At 47.6% G+C, this 17076-nt stretch overlaps 1 protein-coding gene across 3 annotated transcripts in view; it reads right to left on the bottom strand.

Annotated features, from left to right (window-relative positions):
- PCSK5 (proprotein convertase subtilisin/kexin type 5) overlaps positions 1 to 17076 on the bottom strand; it is a 472761-nt gene that overhangs the window by 42154 nt on the left and 413531 nt on the right. For 2 of the 3 annotated variants that reach the window (XM_086685033.1, XM_086685034.1), the window contains 3 exons: positions 8407 to 8449; positions 5725 to 5861; positions 4422 to 4622 (listed from right to left, as the gene is read on the bottom strand). In XM_086685033.1, coding sequence (XP_086541159.1) covers positions 4422 to 4622; positions 5725 to 5861; positions 8407 to 8449 — 381 coding nt within the window. Of the gene's footprint in view, positions 1 to 121; positions 200 to 4421; positions 4623 to 5724; positions 5862 to 8406; positions 8450 to 17076 lie in introns of all 3 variants that reach the window. The other variant, XM_086685036.1, reaches the window with a different exon arrangement.

The following is a 17076-nucleotide window of genomic DNA, read 5'->3' as shown; positions in this document are numbered from 1 at the left end:
TTGTCTTGTGACTTCTGCACCCCCATCTGCTCCTGGTAGCCCAGCGTCTTGGGTTGGTTTCTAAATCACAGAGGCTCCTTGCTTCATTGGGATTGTCGTCTCCTCCCTATTTCCCTGTTACCTCTTTTGATTGGAAACTTCCGCCGTCGTTTCTGTGGCCAGGTCTTCACCAAAGATGGGTTTGCGGTGGGTGCAGGTTCTTTTTTATTAAAAAAAAAAAAAAAAAAAAAAAAAAAAAAAAAAGTTTTTTTTTTTAAATACAAAAAAGATAAGAGAAGTCCTGCCCATCATCTCCCCACCCAGAAATGCCTGCGGCATCTACTGTAGCACGTAGATGTCCCGTCTTTACATTGAACTTGTGAGTATAATTACATATGTTTGCGTAATCATTTACATCTGTGGCTATGATACTGACTCTCCATTTTATATTTAATAGTATAACTTTTATAGGCATTTCTATTAAAATTCTTTGAACACACTATTTTTAAAGGTTTGTGCGTTTGCATGAACCGTAAGTCACTTAATTTTTTTCTTTCGTTACATGTTTAGATTACCCCGTCCCTCCCCCCCTCTTTTTTTGGTTCTAAATACATCTGTCATTGACATCTGTATACACCTTATTAGTTAAGTCCGGACTCTGCTTGGCTCTTAGACGTCCCAAGCTGAGCATTATTTGGTACCTTCTTTCTGGGACTGTTTTTCCCAGACCCATATTACTCTTTAGGTCTCCAAAGTTACTTGCTTTCATGACGTAGGAAGATTGTTTAGATAGTGAACTGTATTTCCTGCGTTAAGACCAGAATCAGGTTACAGGGTTGGATAGTTGGTTTAACTTTTATTGTGTCATAGTCCGTCCTGGGAGCTCTATGTGTGTTCTCTCATTTAATTCTCAAAACGAACTTGCCTGAGGTAGTTCCATGTTCTTATTTTATTTCATTTATATGCTTTACTTTTTTTCTTAAAGTTTACTTATTTTTGGGGGGGTGGAGGGCATGGAGAGGAGGAGACTATGAGTAGGGGAGGGACAGAGAGAGAGAAACCCAAGCAGGCTCCTCGCTGTCAGCTAAGAGCCCGACGTGAGGCTCGATCCCATGAACCGAAAGATCATGACCCTCACTTCTAAGTGAGACAACTATATATACCTAGAAAGTCCTTCTAAAAGTTAGATTTTCAGGGCATCTTTAAAGTTCTCTACAACTGAGTTACAGGTAGGCGACGTACCTCCACGCTATTGAGATTTATTTTTTACGTTTGGCTCTCAGTGTTTATGATTGACTGTGGGATTCAGGCTTCCTCAGGGCATCGGAATTAAGATCCAAAGACAGGCCAGTGAGAAATTGTTAGGATGTGGTCAAAGATAAAAAGTTAATTCACTGTGTCTGTGCTTTGTAGATTAAACCATCATCAGAAGATGTAATTAGAGCCTGCTACAAACACAGTTTTAATCGATGATGGAATTAGGTGGGTAGGGGAAATGTGCAGGAATTACTCTTAGGACTTTCCGGCACTCCCAGGGGGAAAACCACCTAAGAAAATCCGAATGATTTAACAGTAATAGAATAAGCTGTTTCCATTCCCAACAATGGTTTCAGGAAACCAACCGAAGCCGTGGCCTGCCACGCCTGAATGTTTGCCCCAGTGGTAGGTCTGTGATGCCTGAGTCACTGGTCAAGCCATCGGCAGCCTATTTAATGTCGGTTCTGCTGCTGCTGTGGAAGGGACGCTGAACTAAGTGGTCTCCACGATACGTCAGTAACTGGGACGGGGGATCTGGTGGCGATCTCTACTTTTGTGCGAGGGATTCTTGGCAGGAAGAACAGAGTCGAGTGGCCATCTTTGGCCATTACTTAGTCTCGGCTGAAGGATTTGCCAGGCATGGTCCAGCGTGTGGGGAGATCTCCATCCTTGGCCTAGGGTAGGAAGTATTCCCACCGGCTGCGTCATGAACAAAGAATGACGGCCTCCCACCGTGGCCACTCTCGTTGTGAGTGGCCACCTTATGAAAAGAGGAGTTCCGTGAACTCCGGTTGGATTTTTATTGCACGGGATCTTCTCCAACACGTGCTGGCGTAGAGAGCGCAGGCTGTCGTAGTCTTTGGACACAAACGCGATCTCACCTTTGCCGCGGAAGTCGTGCGGGTGAAGGCACGGACTGAAGTTAGTCCCGTTTTCCTTTCCCTGCCTGGATCTGAGCTGTGTTTCAAACGGCGACGGCACCTTGCTGATACCACCTAGGCAGCTATATTCTTTTACGGCCGATCTGTAATTTGCCCGGGCTCCCTCAGGAGTCGACCCCGGATGACTGCAATCTGCTTTGCATCATCTTAAAGGGGCGGCTAATTAGTGGCTGTTTTCTGGAACCCTCTGCTCTCCGATTACACTCTCAACTTTGTTTTTTTGAGAGTTAGAAGTCAGGGGGAAAGATTGTTGGCATTGGCTCAAGTGCTCCCGGGTCTCGATGGGGCACATTTCCCACTTCCTGTCCACTCCAGTGGGATCTAAACCGTGCTGGGGAAGCAGAGCTTCAGCCGCACCTTGCTCCGAAAAGACGCGTCTTTTTTTCCCCTCTGTTAACAGTCTGCCTGTCTTCTTTCCTCGATCCTAGAGAAGGGCAGCCATGCCATTGACTTTACTGCTTTGGTCCAGCCGTGAGAAACATTTTCATCTGCTTCCCCGATCCCTTAGTAGTGCTAACTCCCCAAATGGACCAATGCCTTCCTGTCTTCAAAAACACTGTATTTTTGATAGTAGAAAATGCAGAGGGGTGGGTGTGGTGCTCTGACGGAGGGGAACAGTCCAGGCCTGATTTCTGCTTGCGAAGCGCGTAGTCCGGTTGAAAGGGACATGTAATCATTTGGGGAATCAAGTCTGCTCTGACTCTTGGCTCCCTGGACCTTTTCATCATCTGGATGCCAGATAAAATACAGATGTTCTGAGCTAGAAACACAGCACCAGACTATTTTCCTCTTGGCTCGCGCTGCCTCTTAAATGCCTGAATGCCAGACAAACTCGTTTTCAGCGTTTTTGGTCCAGCTATAATTCACGGAAGATATCCCAATCTGGATTGAATGATTTTCTTCCCGGCTACGTCTCTGAAATTGGCCCGTGTTCTCCGGGGCCTTTGGCTGCTGGGTTTGTGATGATCTCCGGGCTGCTTTTCCTTTAGGTCACATTGGTGACACTGTCGTGGTGGACAGTGGCTCTGGATGTCCCTCCTCTGGAACCCAGCAAGAGCCTTTCTCCGGCCCCGGATCGATCCCTCTCCCTGGCCCTTAGAAGACTCATCCTCGGCGGACCTCCCTTCGGCCCCCATGGCTTCTGCACCGAAATGACCTTTTCAACAAATCCTCGCCTTGAAATCAAACGGAGAGCGTCTCTGCATAGAATGCGTGTCAGATTTTTTTTTTTTTCCCAGCAGGATGAGGGCTTTGTTTTTTAACCACCACAGACACCGAGAGGTCATCGAAGTTTGCAGCTACCTTGCAGGGAAGCCCGTGGCGGAGGCTCCAGGGTGAGGAGGCCGGTTCTGAGGACGCGGGTAGGAATGAACACACACAGGCCTTTGCTGTTGGATCATAAGCTCCCGCATCTTTCCTCCTGCCCCCATCAAGATGCCCACTTTCCCCATCTGCAACCGGAGCAGGGGGCGGGGGGGCTTTGAAAAGGCAAGCTTGAGGGGCGCCTGGGTGGCGCAGTTGGTTGGGCGTCCGACTTCGGCCAGGTCACGATCTCGCGGTTCGAGCCCCGCGTCGGGCTCTGGGCTGATGGCTCGGAGCCTGGAGCCTGCTTCCGATTCTGTGTCTCCCTCTCTCTCTGCCCCTCCCCCGTTCATGCTCTGTCTCTCTCTGTCCCCAAAAAAATAAATAAAAACGTTGGAAAAAAAAAAAAAAAAAAAAGAAAAGGCAAGCTTGAATGATGGTAAGTTCTGATCAAGCGGCCGGAAGGATCAGCTGACCCAGCTTTACCCCGGTACTTGCGAGAGGTTCTTCCTTGTCCAACCGAAGACGCCCACCCTTACCGGCCGTTGCCCTTTACCGTGACAAGGAGATACACGAACGTGACAGAAGCCACTCTGAAATCTTGGAGACAGTGGTTGCTGGGCGATTGCCCTACACGACTCTCTTACGAGCTCCGACGTCCCCTCCGCGGGGATAGAAACCCGGTGGCCACGCCACCCGTGAGCTGCCCTCTGGGTTTCCCTCCAGGACAGATGCCCACCGACCACAGCCTCCTCTCCCCCCCCCCCCCCCCCCCGCCGGGAGCATCAGAGCCCTCGGGAGCGGCCCAGACTAGACGCCCACTCCCAGCTTTTGTTCCCTGCCCAGCCTGCATCTCTGGGACATCCCGAAGGCGAGGGTTAAAGAGGGAGGGAGGCAGAGAAGGCGGCCAGGCACCTGCTTTCTCTCTCGGGAGGCACATACCGTTCCAGAATTCGCCCTCCACCGGGGTCTGGGCGGGACCCACACACGTCCCCTGCCGCAGCTGCAGTCCTTCTCGGCACGTGCGACACTGCTGGTGGCCAAAGCCGGTGCAGGTTTCACAGGCCCGGTGGCAGGGCTCACATTCTCCCGTCTCTGGGTCGCCGTAGAAGCCGGGGCCACATTTGCGCACACACGTGCCGCCTACGTGAGAACGCAGAGAGGGAGGCTGACGGTGGGTCCCTGGCTGGCTTGGCCTGGTGCTCTGTGCAAGGCCAAGTTCCAAACAGGCCAAGGGGCATCTCGGGAACATTTTTGTTGGAGTTTGTTTGTAAACTTCTTTAAAAAAATTTTTTTAAATGCTTGTTTTGTTTTGAAAGAGAGAGAGAGACAGAGACAGAGATGACATGAGCGGAGGAGGGGCAGAGAGAGAGGGAGACCCAGAATCCGAAGCAGGCTCCAGGCTCCGAGCTGTCAGCACAGAGCCCGACGCGGGGCTCGAACTCACCCACTGCGATATTATGACCTGAGCCGAAGTCGGACGCTTCACTGAGCCACCCAGGCGCCCCACCTTTTTCTTTTAAACTTTTGTGGGTTTTTTTTTTTTTTTAGTTTTTTTAATGTGTATTTATTTTTGAGTTCGTTTTTTTTAAGAAACCAAGCTGGCGTAAGCTTATTTCAACCAAGGAATGGGTCTTAAATCCAACATTTAAAGTCCGCCTTTAGCGGGGAATTTAAATTGGTTATTAGCTCAAGGGGTTAAGAGCCTAGTCAATTCTCAGGGCCCTGAACAAATAAAATAGTGTCCATATAGAACCACTGGAGATCTGGGTGGGCTGTCTGCCCCTCTCTCTCTCTCCCACAAACATTCGAGAGCACTGGACCATTAGTTCTTGGACTGCAAGACTCGTAGGGTATTTCTTTCCTAACCATCCAGAACTGACCAGAGGATCTTGTTTACTTGTTACAGTGCTTAGGAAGAGTCATGGTTCTGGATATTTCAGGTGACTCCTCTCAAGACCTTTATCGTCGGTGTTCCTGCCCCCCCCCGCCCCCCCCCCCACCCCTTCCACTCTCATTTCCATCAGCTCGGAGATGTTTGCAATTAATTAGTGAAATAGGAACTCCGCTACAGTAATAGAAGCAGAAAGAAGTAGTCTGGGCTCATGCTTATTCTGAAACCAAATTACAGTCCGTCCCCGGACGAGAGGCGCAAGACTCAGACCGATCAGGCGGGTGCTCTCCTTTCCGGGCGAGGCCCCGGAGCCTTTGTTCTTCCTCTGCACCCTGCCGTTGTCACGCTTACCCAGGAGAAAGAAGCCCTCTTCACACGAGTAGCACGCCTGCTGGTCACAGTTGCTGCAGTTCGTGTCACACGGTTTACATTCAGATCCTTCGCCGTAGGTCCCCTCGGGACACGTTTTATGACAGTGGTGCTGAAACCTACAGGGAGGAGATGGGGTTTCTTCCATGAGCTACGTTGGCGTATTTCTCTTAACCACCAGAATTCAATGTCCTCACATATGTACGCTCATCGTGTTTAATAGGTATAGATATTTGGGTTTCAAGGGCAAAAACCTTCTCTTGGTCTATGTGCTCAACAAACAAGGTTGATCTGGACCCTAAGGACCCTTCATGAAGGCAGCTGTGAAGAGGCTGGGGCGAAGGAAAGCAGCACCGAGATGTATTTATGGGCTACTGATTATGCATTTACGACTCGTGTATTTATTTATTTTGAATTCTTTTAATGTTAATGTATTTTTCAGAGAGGGAGGCAGAGCGCAAGTTGGGGAGGGACAGAGAAAGAGGGAGACAACAGAATTTGAAGCAGGCTCCAGGCTCCGAGCTGTCAGCATGGAGCCCGACGCGGGGCTCGAACTCACGAACCGCGAGATCGTGACCTGAGCCGAAGTCGGACGCTCAACCGACCGAGCCACCCAGGCGCCCCGAGACATACCATCTTAGACGTACAGATTCGAATTGGAGAACTTTGGGAGTGGTTGTAATCTGCGTTTCATTGAACTTGGTGGTCTGTGTCTCGTGTTACCCAGAGGATGATTAAGAACTAATAAAAAGTAACTGGCTTCATTCTGGACTTTCTGACTTCTGTCAAGGACAAGGTCTCCAGGCAGACGTTTGGAAACAGCTCAGTGTAGAGTTCAAGTGGCTTACCAAAATGTCTGCCACGAGATTAGTAAGGGTGAAGTGTCTTAGCTGTTATGTATTTATATTTTTATGCCTAGTGTCCATTCTCATGCTACAGTAGAATGTTGTATTTCAGACTCCACTGAATTACAGGGTCATCTGAAGGGGGAGCAGAATCAAGTTGGCCTTTGCCCGTTGATGAATTTCACAGCATTGACAAGATACCAGAGGAAAGCTTTGCATCTCTTCGTTAATAACGTCAATCATACAGGGTGTCACTCATTATACACAGTTCCTAACCATTCTAAAGGGTTATAAATGTGTGTTTCTTGAAAGAAACACCTCACGTTTCACTCTCAATGATACGGGGCGTTTTCTCGTGGTGTATTTGTTTCTCAAAGGAGGTTACCAAGCCTTCTCGTTGTTGGCCAGCAGTGAGCTGGAGCGCCTGGCAGGGCTGGCCCCGAGGATGACCAGAATGCTGTCAGGTGACAGAGGAGGTCAAGGCGTGTGCTCCCGTGTCAACACGAGGAAGGGTGCAGTTAAGCCGGAGGGGTGCAGAGAAAAGGAACAAAGAAGAACAAAGTGGGAACGCCCGCTTCTGCGCGGCCACTATCTGAGAGTCTAAGTTCTCCTTCTTTGGTTCTTCAAGGAACATTCTGGGCTCCCAACCATGTGACCTCACCAAGGAGTGCTTGCATCTCTGCTGTTCGTCTCTGCCTGAGGCGGTGTGCGGCGGGCCACGTGCTGGGTAAAGGCCAACCGTGAATGTGCTGACGGATTGCTTTCTGCTCATTTACTGTCATCAGCTTAGGTAACGACAAGGCGGACTGATTATTTTTGCTGGGTTTCAGCTTGTCGGGTTCCCCTTTCCCTCCCAAGCGCTGCACCCCTTTCAGCATCTTCTCACCCAGTACCACACCTCGGGCCTCTCGAATGTGATGGAGGCAAAAGGCAGCGTGGTGACGGGAGGAACCAGCCCACTAAAGCCGAGGTGACCCAAACCCGGACCCCCCCCCCCCCCCAACTGGCTTGTGGGGCCACATGAGGGAACCGAGAGCCTCTCGGAGATTCAGTTTTCTCTTCTGGAGAATAATGTCAATCCCGTGTCCCTGGCAACATTCACGGAAAGGTGAAGAGAAGAACTGGGTGGGAGTTTCTCACCCCCCCCCCCCCGCCCCCCAGTTCTTAGCATGACAGGAAGGAATCAGGCATCTTATACATCATCCAGGCCTTCCTTTTCTTCTCCTCTGCCTTCTTAGCTTTTCTTCCAAGGCAGGCGCCCATGTGCCCTGGGAGGCAGACTAGAATAGGAATGGAAGGTGACGTTGAGACATGCCATCTTTGATTTGTAGGTTTGAATTGGAGAACTTTGGGAGTGGTTGTTAATCTGTGTTGCATTTAATCTGGTGGTCTTGTGTCTCTCAGAGCTACCCACGTGCCTGGCTTCCTCCCGGACTTCCTGACTCTCGTTAAGCACAAGGTCTCTGTGCAGACATTTGGGAATAGCTTGCTTGGGGGGGGGGGGGTCAGGTCTATTATGAAGGTTTGTCTGTGAACAGCAAGGTGTGAATCCTGGTAACCCATGGCAAGATTCCTAGACACCAGTGTCAGGTTGGGTGACTTCCAGGACCAAGAAAAAGAGGGCGTCCTTTTGAGTCAAGAAAACAGCTGGGCTCTTATTGCTAAATCCAAGAATCGTTCATTAATAGCCTGACGGGGCAGAGTTGCTTCAGGCCGCAGGGCCTCTCTGCTTTAATCACTGGATTTAGGATTAAGTCAGTAATGCTTAAACTGCAGAAAAGTTAGTGCCATGAAAACAGAAAAGAACAGCCGGACTCACATGTAATACCCCATACCGCATGAAGCACAGGCTCCTGGATCACCTGGAAGACAATGAGAATAATGAGACATCGGAATTGTCAAGAGTCCATCATTTGGAGAAATGGGCTTTGGAAAATTTGTGGCTTGAGACAATCTTTTGAGATAGGTTTGTGACGCGGACTGTCCAGAAATGATATTTGAACAGATTACACTTTTTATTTTATGTTTTAATGTTTTTTATTTATTTTTGAGAGAGAGAGAGAGAGAGCGCTAGCAGGGGAGGGGCAGAGAGAGAGAGAGAGAGAGAGAGAGAGAGAGAGAGAGAGACGCAGAATCCGAAGCAGGCTCCAGGTTCGGAGCCGGCGGCACGGAGCCTGAATTGGGGCTCGAACTCGTAAACATGCGAGATCATGACCTGAGCCGAAGTCGGACGCTTAACCGACAGGGCCACCTGGGCGCCCCCAGGTTACACCGTTGTTAATTAGTAACACGGTGGATGCAGTGATTTGTCTTAATCAAGGCTAGGAAAATCAGAGTTCTCATAAATAGCTGGCCCTGCTTTGCAAGGAAGTGTAGTCCCAAGCTGCTAGGTTTTCAAAGTGTAGATTAAGACCTATCTCCATTAAACACCTCCTGGCCTCTACCGAGGGGAGGGCCTCAAGTGTGTCCACACGCGCACGTTTGGAAGGGGCCGCGAGGTTCCAGCCCTCGAATGATAGGGTTTCCATGAGTTACCCCAAATGCCTGCCAATGTCAGGGAGCATCATCTGGGAGACTCCTTTGAAATCTGGACAATTACTTTTTTTCCAATACAGTATCCACTTTGTGTTCCGCACTTCACGACCCTCTTGAAGAAACTGTCCTGTTCTCGTTAGGTACAATGATTCCGTGTGTTCCTGTTGGCTCCGAGAGGGGACCCTCTGCTACAGCTTTCAGGGGACTTAATGAGAGAGAAAGGACTTTGAGAGTCACTAAGTCAGTCGACAGTCGACTTTCCTCTTAACCCTCCCGGAAAGACGCCAATTCCCAGATCCCATCACGAAGGGCGTTCTGTGATTTCCGCTGGCCCGCCATGCCTGTGACCAACAGGTTCCCGTGACACCCCAGTTCTGCTCTTTTTCCTTCTAGTCAGAGGTGGAAAACAATTGCTCCTTTTCAGAAGATTCCTTTCGGTACGTGAAGATTGTATGTCACCTTTAATTGGATCTTGAACAAAACTATGTCCTTTGAACTTTGTGCACGGCTCTCCTTCCTAATGTACTCCAGGCTCTATTTCGGTGTTCACAAAGTCTGCCTCTTGGCGGTAGGGCCTTGCTTGAATCTATAGCCAAGCGTTCCCTTTGAATCCTCCCAGGGATGTTTCAAGACAATACTACTGTGTATTACACACTATGTGTCTAATGCATTGCACCAAGAGTTATCGTGGAAAACTTTCTTTTTTAAAATTTCATTTATTTATTTTGAGAGAGAGAGTGCCTGCGAGCGAGCATGGGAGGGGCAGAGAGAGGGAGAGAGAGAATCCCAAGCAGGCCCCGCACTGTCAGAGCAGAGCCCGATACAGGGCTTGAACTCACGAACCGTGAGATCATGACCTGTGCTGACACCAAGAGTCGGACGCCCAACTGACTGAGCCGCCCGGGGGCCCCTGTTGTGGCAAAATTTCTGTCAGAGGCTCTGCCCCTTCACCAGGGATTGGAAGGTGGGAATAGCCTAGTGATGATGCAGGGGACAGGGTACCGGCCTGGGAACTGGGCTGTTTCTAGTTCGAAGTTTTAACCCTGGCTTCACTGCCTTGTGAACGTGCGTAAACGTCGCTCTCCTCTCTGCGCTCTGATTTCCGCAGGTGTGAAATGACCTCGTTGGAAAAGATGGCAGCAGAGACTCTCCAAAAGTCAAAAATTCTGATGCTGAGTCTAGCAGGGGTTGGCAATCTGTGGCCCACTCTGGGGCCGAATTCAGCCACGTCCCTTCCATAAGGAAGGATTGAACAAGAGTCAAGACAGCCAAGGACATAGCCAGACCCTTCGGCAGGAGGCTGTGATTTGCTCTCGGTGAGGAAATGGGTTTTTTTCCCCTCCGTTATACAGCGACATGGTCTGTTATAGGGCAACCCGGGCAGGGCAGTGAAATGAACCATAAACCAGGCTAATTAAGGGACATAAGGAATCTCAGAGGTGCCATGACAAAGCAAAGCTCACTGAAATTCTTAGAATTCTTGCCCGTGGGGAGGGGGGCTTCATGCTTTCCGCAATCCATTGTTTGGGGATCTGAAACCCTTTGAAGGGGGGGGGAGGGCCCCAGCGAACACCAGTGGCTCCCCTGGGTAAGTTTGTTTCCTGCTACGGATCTATGTTTGCATCTGTATTCTTTTCAGTTCTGGTGCTAAATAAGCTGCTACTTCTCAGCTCACAGTTGGGCAGCTTACTTTTTCCTGCCTGTCCCCGATGAACATATTTGACTCTGACAGTTTTGCTAATTTGGCAAGGGCTGGGGAAATTCTAATCCTGTTCTCTAATGTTCTGGCCATCCCTCCCATCTAGGAATTTAATGAGTTTGCTCTCTGCTCCTTTAAGCAGGTCACTGATGAAAATGTTAAACAGAACCAAGCCTCAGAAATGTGCATACCAATGCAATCTTGAGTCCAGGGACCTTTCCAGCCCAGATGCACAGTGAATGTGGTACCTTCACAGTAGTTTGCATAAATGAATAATGCATAGAATAGGAAGTATGTCTTATAACAGCTTATGAATGCCCATTAGTCTTTCTCATTATTATCGGTTATTCTGAAGAATAAGGATTATTAAAAAAAAAATTTTCCACCCCCGAAGATCCACAAGTCAGACATAAACTAAATGGATTTAGCTTGACCACTGAGAGGCAGCTGTTACGGGATTAAGGAAAAGTAACAATCCCAAACCTAGAAGTTGACTCTAAGTCAAGTTGGCATTTGGATGGTGAGGAGGGTTGGCTTAAGGACAAAGATGAAGTTTCCTGGCTTCGCGTGTTGTATGCATGCGTGTGTATGGGGGGGGGGGGGGCGGAAAAGTCTAAACAGTCTAGAATTGTGCACTGTCTTGGAAGGTGGTATCCAGAGTAGGATGTTTACTTAGCTCTGGTTCCTTGGTATTGTCAGACTTTTGAGCTGCAAGAACATAGTCTGGGTGGAAATGGGGCACGTTCAGTCAGAATTCAGAGAGAGTGTCACACATTTGGAAAAAAGCCTTCAGAAACAGTTACTGGCTTCCAGCTGCTCGCATCCCCACCAAGGAGAATGTGTGAGCAGAAGCCTTGTCAGGCTGGGGATACAGCCTGCCTTTCTCCAGAAAACCCATTTTTATGGTCTCCTTTTTATGGGCTGGGTGGGGGGGGGGGGTGGGCAGGACCACAGTGTCCCCTCTGTCTGGAGAGTTCTGGGTGATCCTCTGCGTCACCTTCCATGTTTTCCTTAGTTTCATCGGTGCTGGGTCTCGTGCAAACTCAGTCTTCTCGTGGGGATATTGACGGCTGCTGTCAACGTCTCCTTCCGGGGTCAACTGACATCCTCCGCCATGTTATTTTGTTCTCAGGAATACCCTCACCATCGAATATGGATGGATCAGGGCCGTGTTAGTAGTTATGGACACCTCACTTATAAAATGTATTGGAAAGAGATATTTTAAACTTCAAATGGAACTGAATGTTAAAAATGGGAAGAGGAAGGGAATTTTTTATGGGTTACATAAACGGAGTCCTATAATTAAAGATACATATAAGCCAAAATGACTCGAATTTGCCTTTTCTAAATTAATTCTTCTTGTAGGGTTACTTTTCATTTGAAGGGGACAAGCGACCCGTCGTTTTTCAAAGAGCAGCCCTTTAGCATATAACATCTAGGTATGCCACAGTTAGCCACGCATCAGGTACATTGTTGAGGCAGAATTGGCTCTCTGCAAAACTGTGAGGTTTTGCAGTTAATGTCAGGATGGTCTTTCTCTCAGGATTCACTTTCAGGCTTCTAGGACTTTCATCCGTACCTCATGGTAGCCCAGGCCTTCCTCTATCCGGCCTATTGAAACTGCTCTGTTCTATAGTCCTTTCCTACACAGACCCTACTAGCTACTGCCCAGGATGATAGAGTAATGGGCATGTGAAACTTGTGCTCTTGGGAAGCTCCTAGCTCTGTTCACCTCCCCAGTGCCTCCCCCAATGCGTGTGTGTGTGTGTGTGTGTGTGTGTGTGTGTGTGTGAATTATTTATACGTTCTAGTGCATGAATGCTTTACATCTTGAAGAAGGTACGCTAACATAGAAAGTTTAATAACAAAATGATTAGAAATACAAGATCTATGTTTTACTGTAGGCCAGTGGATTGTCTTGCATATTTCTCCTTGGGGACAAGTGACTCAGGCCACACTTAACAGAATGCCACATCTGAGCTAATACATTCCTATACCAACTTTTCAAAAATATGGTTTACCTTTGATTCCGTAAAGTTATACCCGGGAGGGGTGGTTCTCTGATGGGCTCACACATCTGCACGTATATACGGACTTCCTGCACTTGGCTTCTAGCCCTTCCATATTTTGTAGACAGACTCCATGATTCTAATGAACTTGTTTACCTAGCGTTTTAGGGTTGGGAGATAAGTTTAAAATACACATAGAAATGAAAGCGTTTGAATGATATGACTGGAGTCTACTTTTCTCGCCTTTCCATCACATTCTATAGCTCTGGTGCATAAATGTGTTCCCCAGAAGAAAACTTTCTAGATTAAAATAACCAATGATTACGTGCCCGTGAAAGACAGCACAAAAATTTATCTGCTGAGACTGGATTTAAAAAGTGTGGTACATGTATACATTAAAATTGTGTTTCTCAAAAATATTTAACGGGGCGCCCGGGTGGCTCACTCAGTTGAGTGTCTGACTTTAGCTCGGGTCATGATCTCACGGTTCGTGGGTTCAAGCCCTGCATCGGGCTCTGTGCTGTCAGAGCAGAGCTGCTTCGGATCCTCTGTTTCCCTCTCTCTCCGCCCCTCCCCTGCTCCTGCTCTCTCTCTCAAAAATAAATAAAAAAGTCTTTAATGACATGACAGGCTCTGTGAATAAGGACGGCAATCCATATCTAGATATGTCTGTAATATATATGCATATCTGTCTATATGTATATAGATATGACTTTATCAAAAATCAGAAGGAAAGCTCAACTATTATTAGTAGCTATCTCTGATGTTATTTATGTGTATGTTTCCATATTTTCTTAATAAACATGTGCTATGGAATTAATTTTAGTATTATTATTTTTTTTTTCAACGTTTATTTATTTTTGGGACAGAGAGAGACAGAGCATGAACGGGGGAGGGGCAGAGAGAGAGGGAGACACAGAATCGGAAACAGGCTCCAGGCTCCGAGCCACCAGCCCAGAGCCCGACGCGGGGCTCGAACTCACGGACCGCGAGATCGTGACCTGGCTGAAGTCGGACGCTTAACCGACTGCGCCACCCAGGCGCCCCTCGTATTTTCTTAATAAACGTGTGCTATGGAATTAATTTTAAAACATGCTGTTAAGGAAAGAAGGCGCGTGCCCAGGTTATGAATCCCCGGAGTCATTTGTGTTTGGAAAACGGTCTTCTCTCACAGACCTCTCTTTCAAGAGAGCTGGTCTTTTGGTCACACTCTTCAGTTTCTGTCCCCTTTCTTCACGCGTCTGGCTTCTCATCTCTCCACCTCATTTCTCAGCAGTTCTTGATTCTACATCACCAGGACAAGACTGCTACTCCACGGGGTTTGTTTAAAACCGTGGCCGGTGTTTAAGCAAATTCCTTTTTCCAAATTCACTTTTCATACAAAATGTTTTCCTGATAGGATTCTGTAAAGGAGGCCGATGACCAGGAAGTGGGCTTATTCTCGGCTCTGCCTCCAGACTTACTGGCTGAGGTGCCGTCACTTGGGCCAAGCATCCTTAAACAATTCTCTTCGGTGCTCGCTTCGGCAGCACATATACTAAAAAAACAGTTCTCTTCGTGAGCACCTGAAGCCTTGTGGGAGCATCAGCAGGATGCCCATCCCCTACTGAGAGGTACCACGGCTCCCTTTGAGGGGAGAGACAGTATCGCAAGTATTGCGAGCAGGCCTTACTTAAATTGTTTGGGGAGATAATTAAGCGTGTTGTCAATAATGCATATTCTCTCGGAGTAAATATATGCTAACTGGATGATGCTGTCCAAATCTGTTAGGAGAGTCACTGGCATTCTTCATTTTACTCAGAAATAACGAAGCGGATAAGAGATTTGTATGCCCACAAAGTACAAGTAAATTTAAGTCCCCAGTGGCACTAAAAAGTATTACTTCAAGCAATTAGCGCTCGCATACAGAACGGACCCTCTGACCAGCTTTGCCAAAGCAGATTTTTTTTCTGGAAGGTTCAATGGCGCTGGGATACAAAGTAGTTGGTTAGGGGGACTGTTGATGATTTTCAACCATTTTGTCCTCTCCGGCGTCCAAGGATAATGAATAAATATTTGAATTGGCAATAATGTAAATGGCGCAGCTGACAAGGGAGCACACCCCCCTGGAGGGGCGCAGTAGCAGAGAGCAGAATAAATAATCTAAATCATTGTCTACAAATGTTGGCTAAAGGAGGGCTCCGTTCTCTGTTGGACTCTAGTCTTTACCAAGTCCTCTGGTTCCAACAGTGGACTATCAGAATAGGCCAGCTGTTTCTGGATTTCCATTCTTCTCTCAACCAATTAGGGGTGGAAATGACAGATGGATATACACAGCCGCGTGCCTGTGAGGGTTGCTCACTACGGCTGCGTGTTCATTCACTCATTCATTCATCCCGGGGCTTACGTTTTAGAGGGAAAGTAGACAATACAAGAAAAATTAGATAATTATTATAGTGTAAAATAAAATGTGAATCTTCAGTAAGTGCACGAAACAGCCGCTAAAATGCAAGCTCCGTGAGGACAGGTGGTTTGGTTTGCTTTTCCTGTACCTCAGTGCCACGGATATTGCCTGGCACATAGCAGAAGCTCCAGAAATCCGCATTGAATGAAGAAGAAAAACATGTAAAATAAGTTTATAAATTCAGATAAAGGGTCAGGGAGTGATGAGATTAGAATGGAGACAAGAGGTCTTAATTTAGGTAGGCTAGTTGGGGAGAGAGTCTTTCAGGAATCGACCTTTGGGAGGAGATCAGGATTGTGACCAGGAGATGAGGTCTGAACTCAAAGCCTAAGAAAGCTTCCTCTGTTCAAGAAACATTGAGAAGGCCAGTGGGGCTACAGTGGATGAAGAGAAGGGAAGAGGGTCAGGAGATGAGGCCAGGGTCATCGGCTGCATCAGATCGAATGTTATCTTACTGGCCAGTCTGCAGCCGCAGTAATGAAGAGAAATCAGATTTGAGGGCAACTAAGCAGATAAAATCGAGAAGCTCAGATGACATGATGTGGGAGGTGAGGAAGTAGGATGGTTCCCTCGCGCTGGCTCGAGTACTTGGGTGGATGGAAAGGAGGAACATTCGGGGGGTGCGGGGTCGGCGTAGGAGTAATAAGCAAATACTTAACCGACTCTGCGCGATAGTTCGTACACCACTTGGGTTATTATAAGTATATGCAGACAAGGAAGGCAATCCCTGCCCTCAAGGAGTTTGGTGAGGAGACAGTAATTAGCAAAGCTAATTAGGGAAGAAACCACAATGTGGCAAAATGTAGACGAGATTAAGCCTCTAATCTAGCATACCACAGAAATGTTAGCCTAGGGTCTGAAAGAAACTGAGTTCTGATTCTCTTCCTCTCTTCCCACTTAGTTAGCCTTTATCTCTCTTTTTGAATAGAACATTTTGGGGCATTTTTCTTACAGTTAGAGTTGCCAGATAAAATGCAGGACTGAAATGGGACGCCAAGGACTATAGTTTCAGCGTAAGGATGAACGAAAAATAAAATTTCCAGAAGGGGACAGCAAAAGACATCATCCCAGTCTCAGCCGTGGCACTGGGTAGATTAAGAAACAACATCAGACCCTCTTCTGAGAATCTATAACTACAAGCTGGACCTTACACGGGTTATCTGGATTCATGTTTTCTGTGTGTTCTGGAACGTCTCAAAAGGAAAATTCAACCTAAAGCAGTCGTAGGTAGATAGTATCCCAGGACAGTTGGTAGAAACAAATGCAAATCCTCTCTAGAGAAATGCAGCCTTAGCCCAGATCTCAAAGTATGCTCGCAGGTACATTTTCAAGGAAATCGGTCACAGTTTAAAAGCAAGGAAGTCTGTTAAGCGTCCGACTTCGGCTCAGGTCATGATCTCGCAATTCATGGGTTCGAGCCCCACGTCAGGCTCTGTGCTGACAGCTCAGAGCCTGGAGCCTGCTTCAGATTCTGTGTCTTCCCCTCTGTCTGCCCCTCCCCCACTCGTGCTCTGTCTCTCTCTTTCTCTCTCAATAATAAATAAATGTTAAAAAAAATAAATAAAAAGAAGGAAGTCAGGCACTCTGAGAGAAGGTTGGCAGAAATAACAGATATCAGAATCAGACCCGCAGAGACCACTGATCTTGAAATTATCTGACACAGAATATAAAAATAGCCAATGTTTAGTATTTTTTTCCTTTTTTTCAACGTTTTTTTAAATTTATTTTTGGGACAGAGAGAGACAGAGCATGAACGGGGGAGGGGCAGAGAGAGAGGGAGACACAGAATCGGAAACAGGCTCC

This window comes from Puma concolor, chromosome D4 (genome assembly GCF_028749965.1).
Source record: "Puma concolor isolate L17-30 chromosome D4, mPumCon1.1.hap2, whole genome shotgun sequence".
NCBI classification, from domain to species: Eukaryota; Metazoa; Chordata; class Mammalia; order Carnivora; family Felidae; genus Puma; species Puma concolor.
Note: the sequence above shows the minus strand (reverse complement) of the source record. Positions and strands in the feature narration are given on the sequence as shown.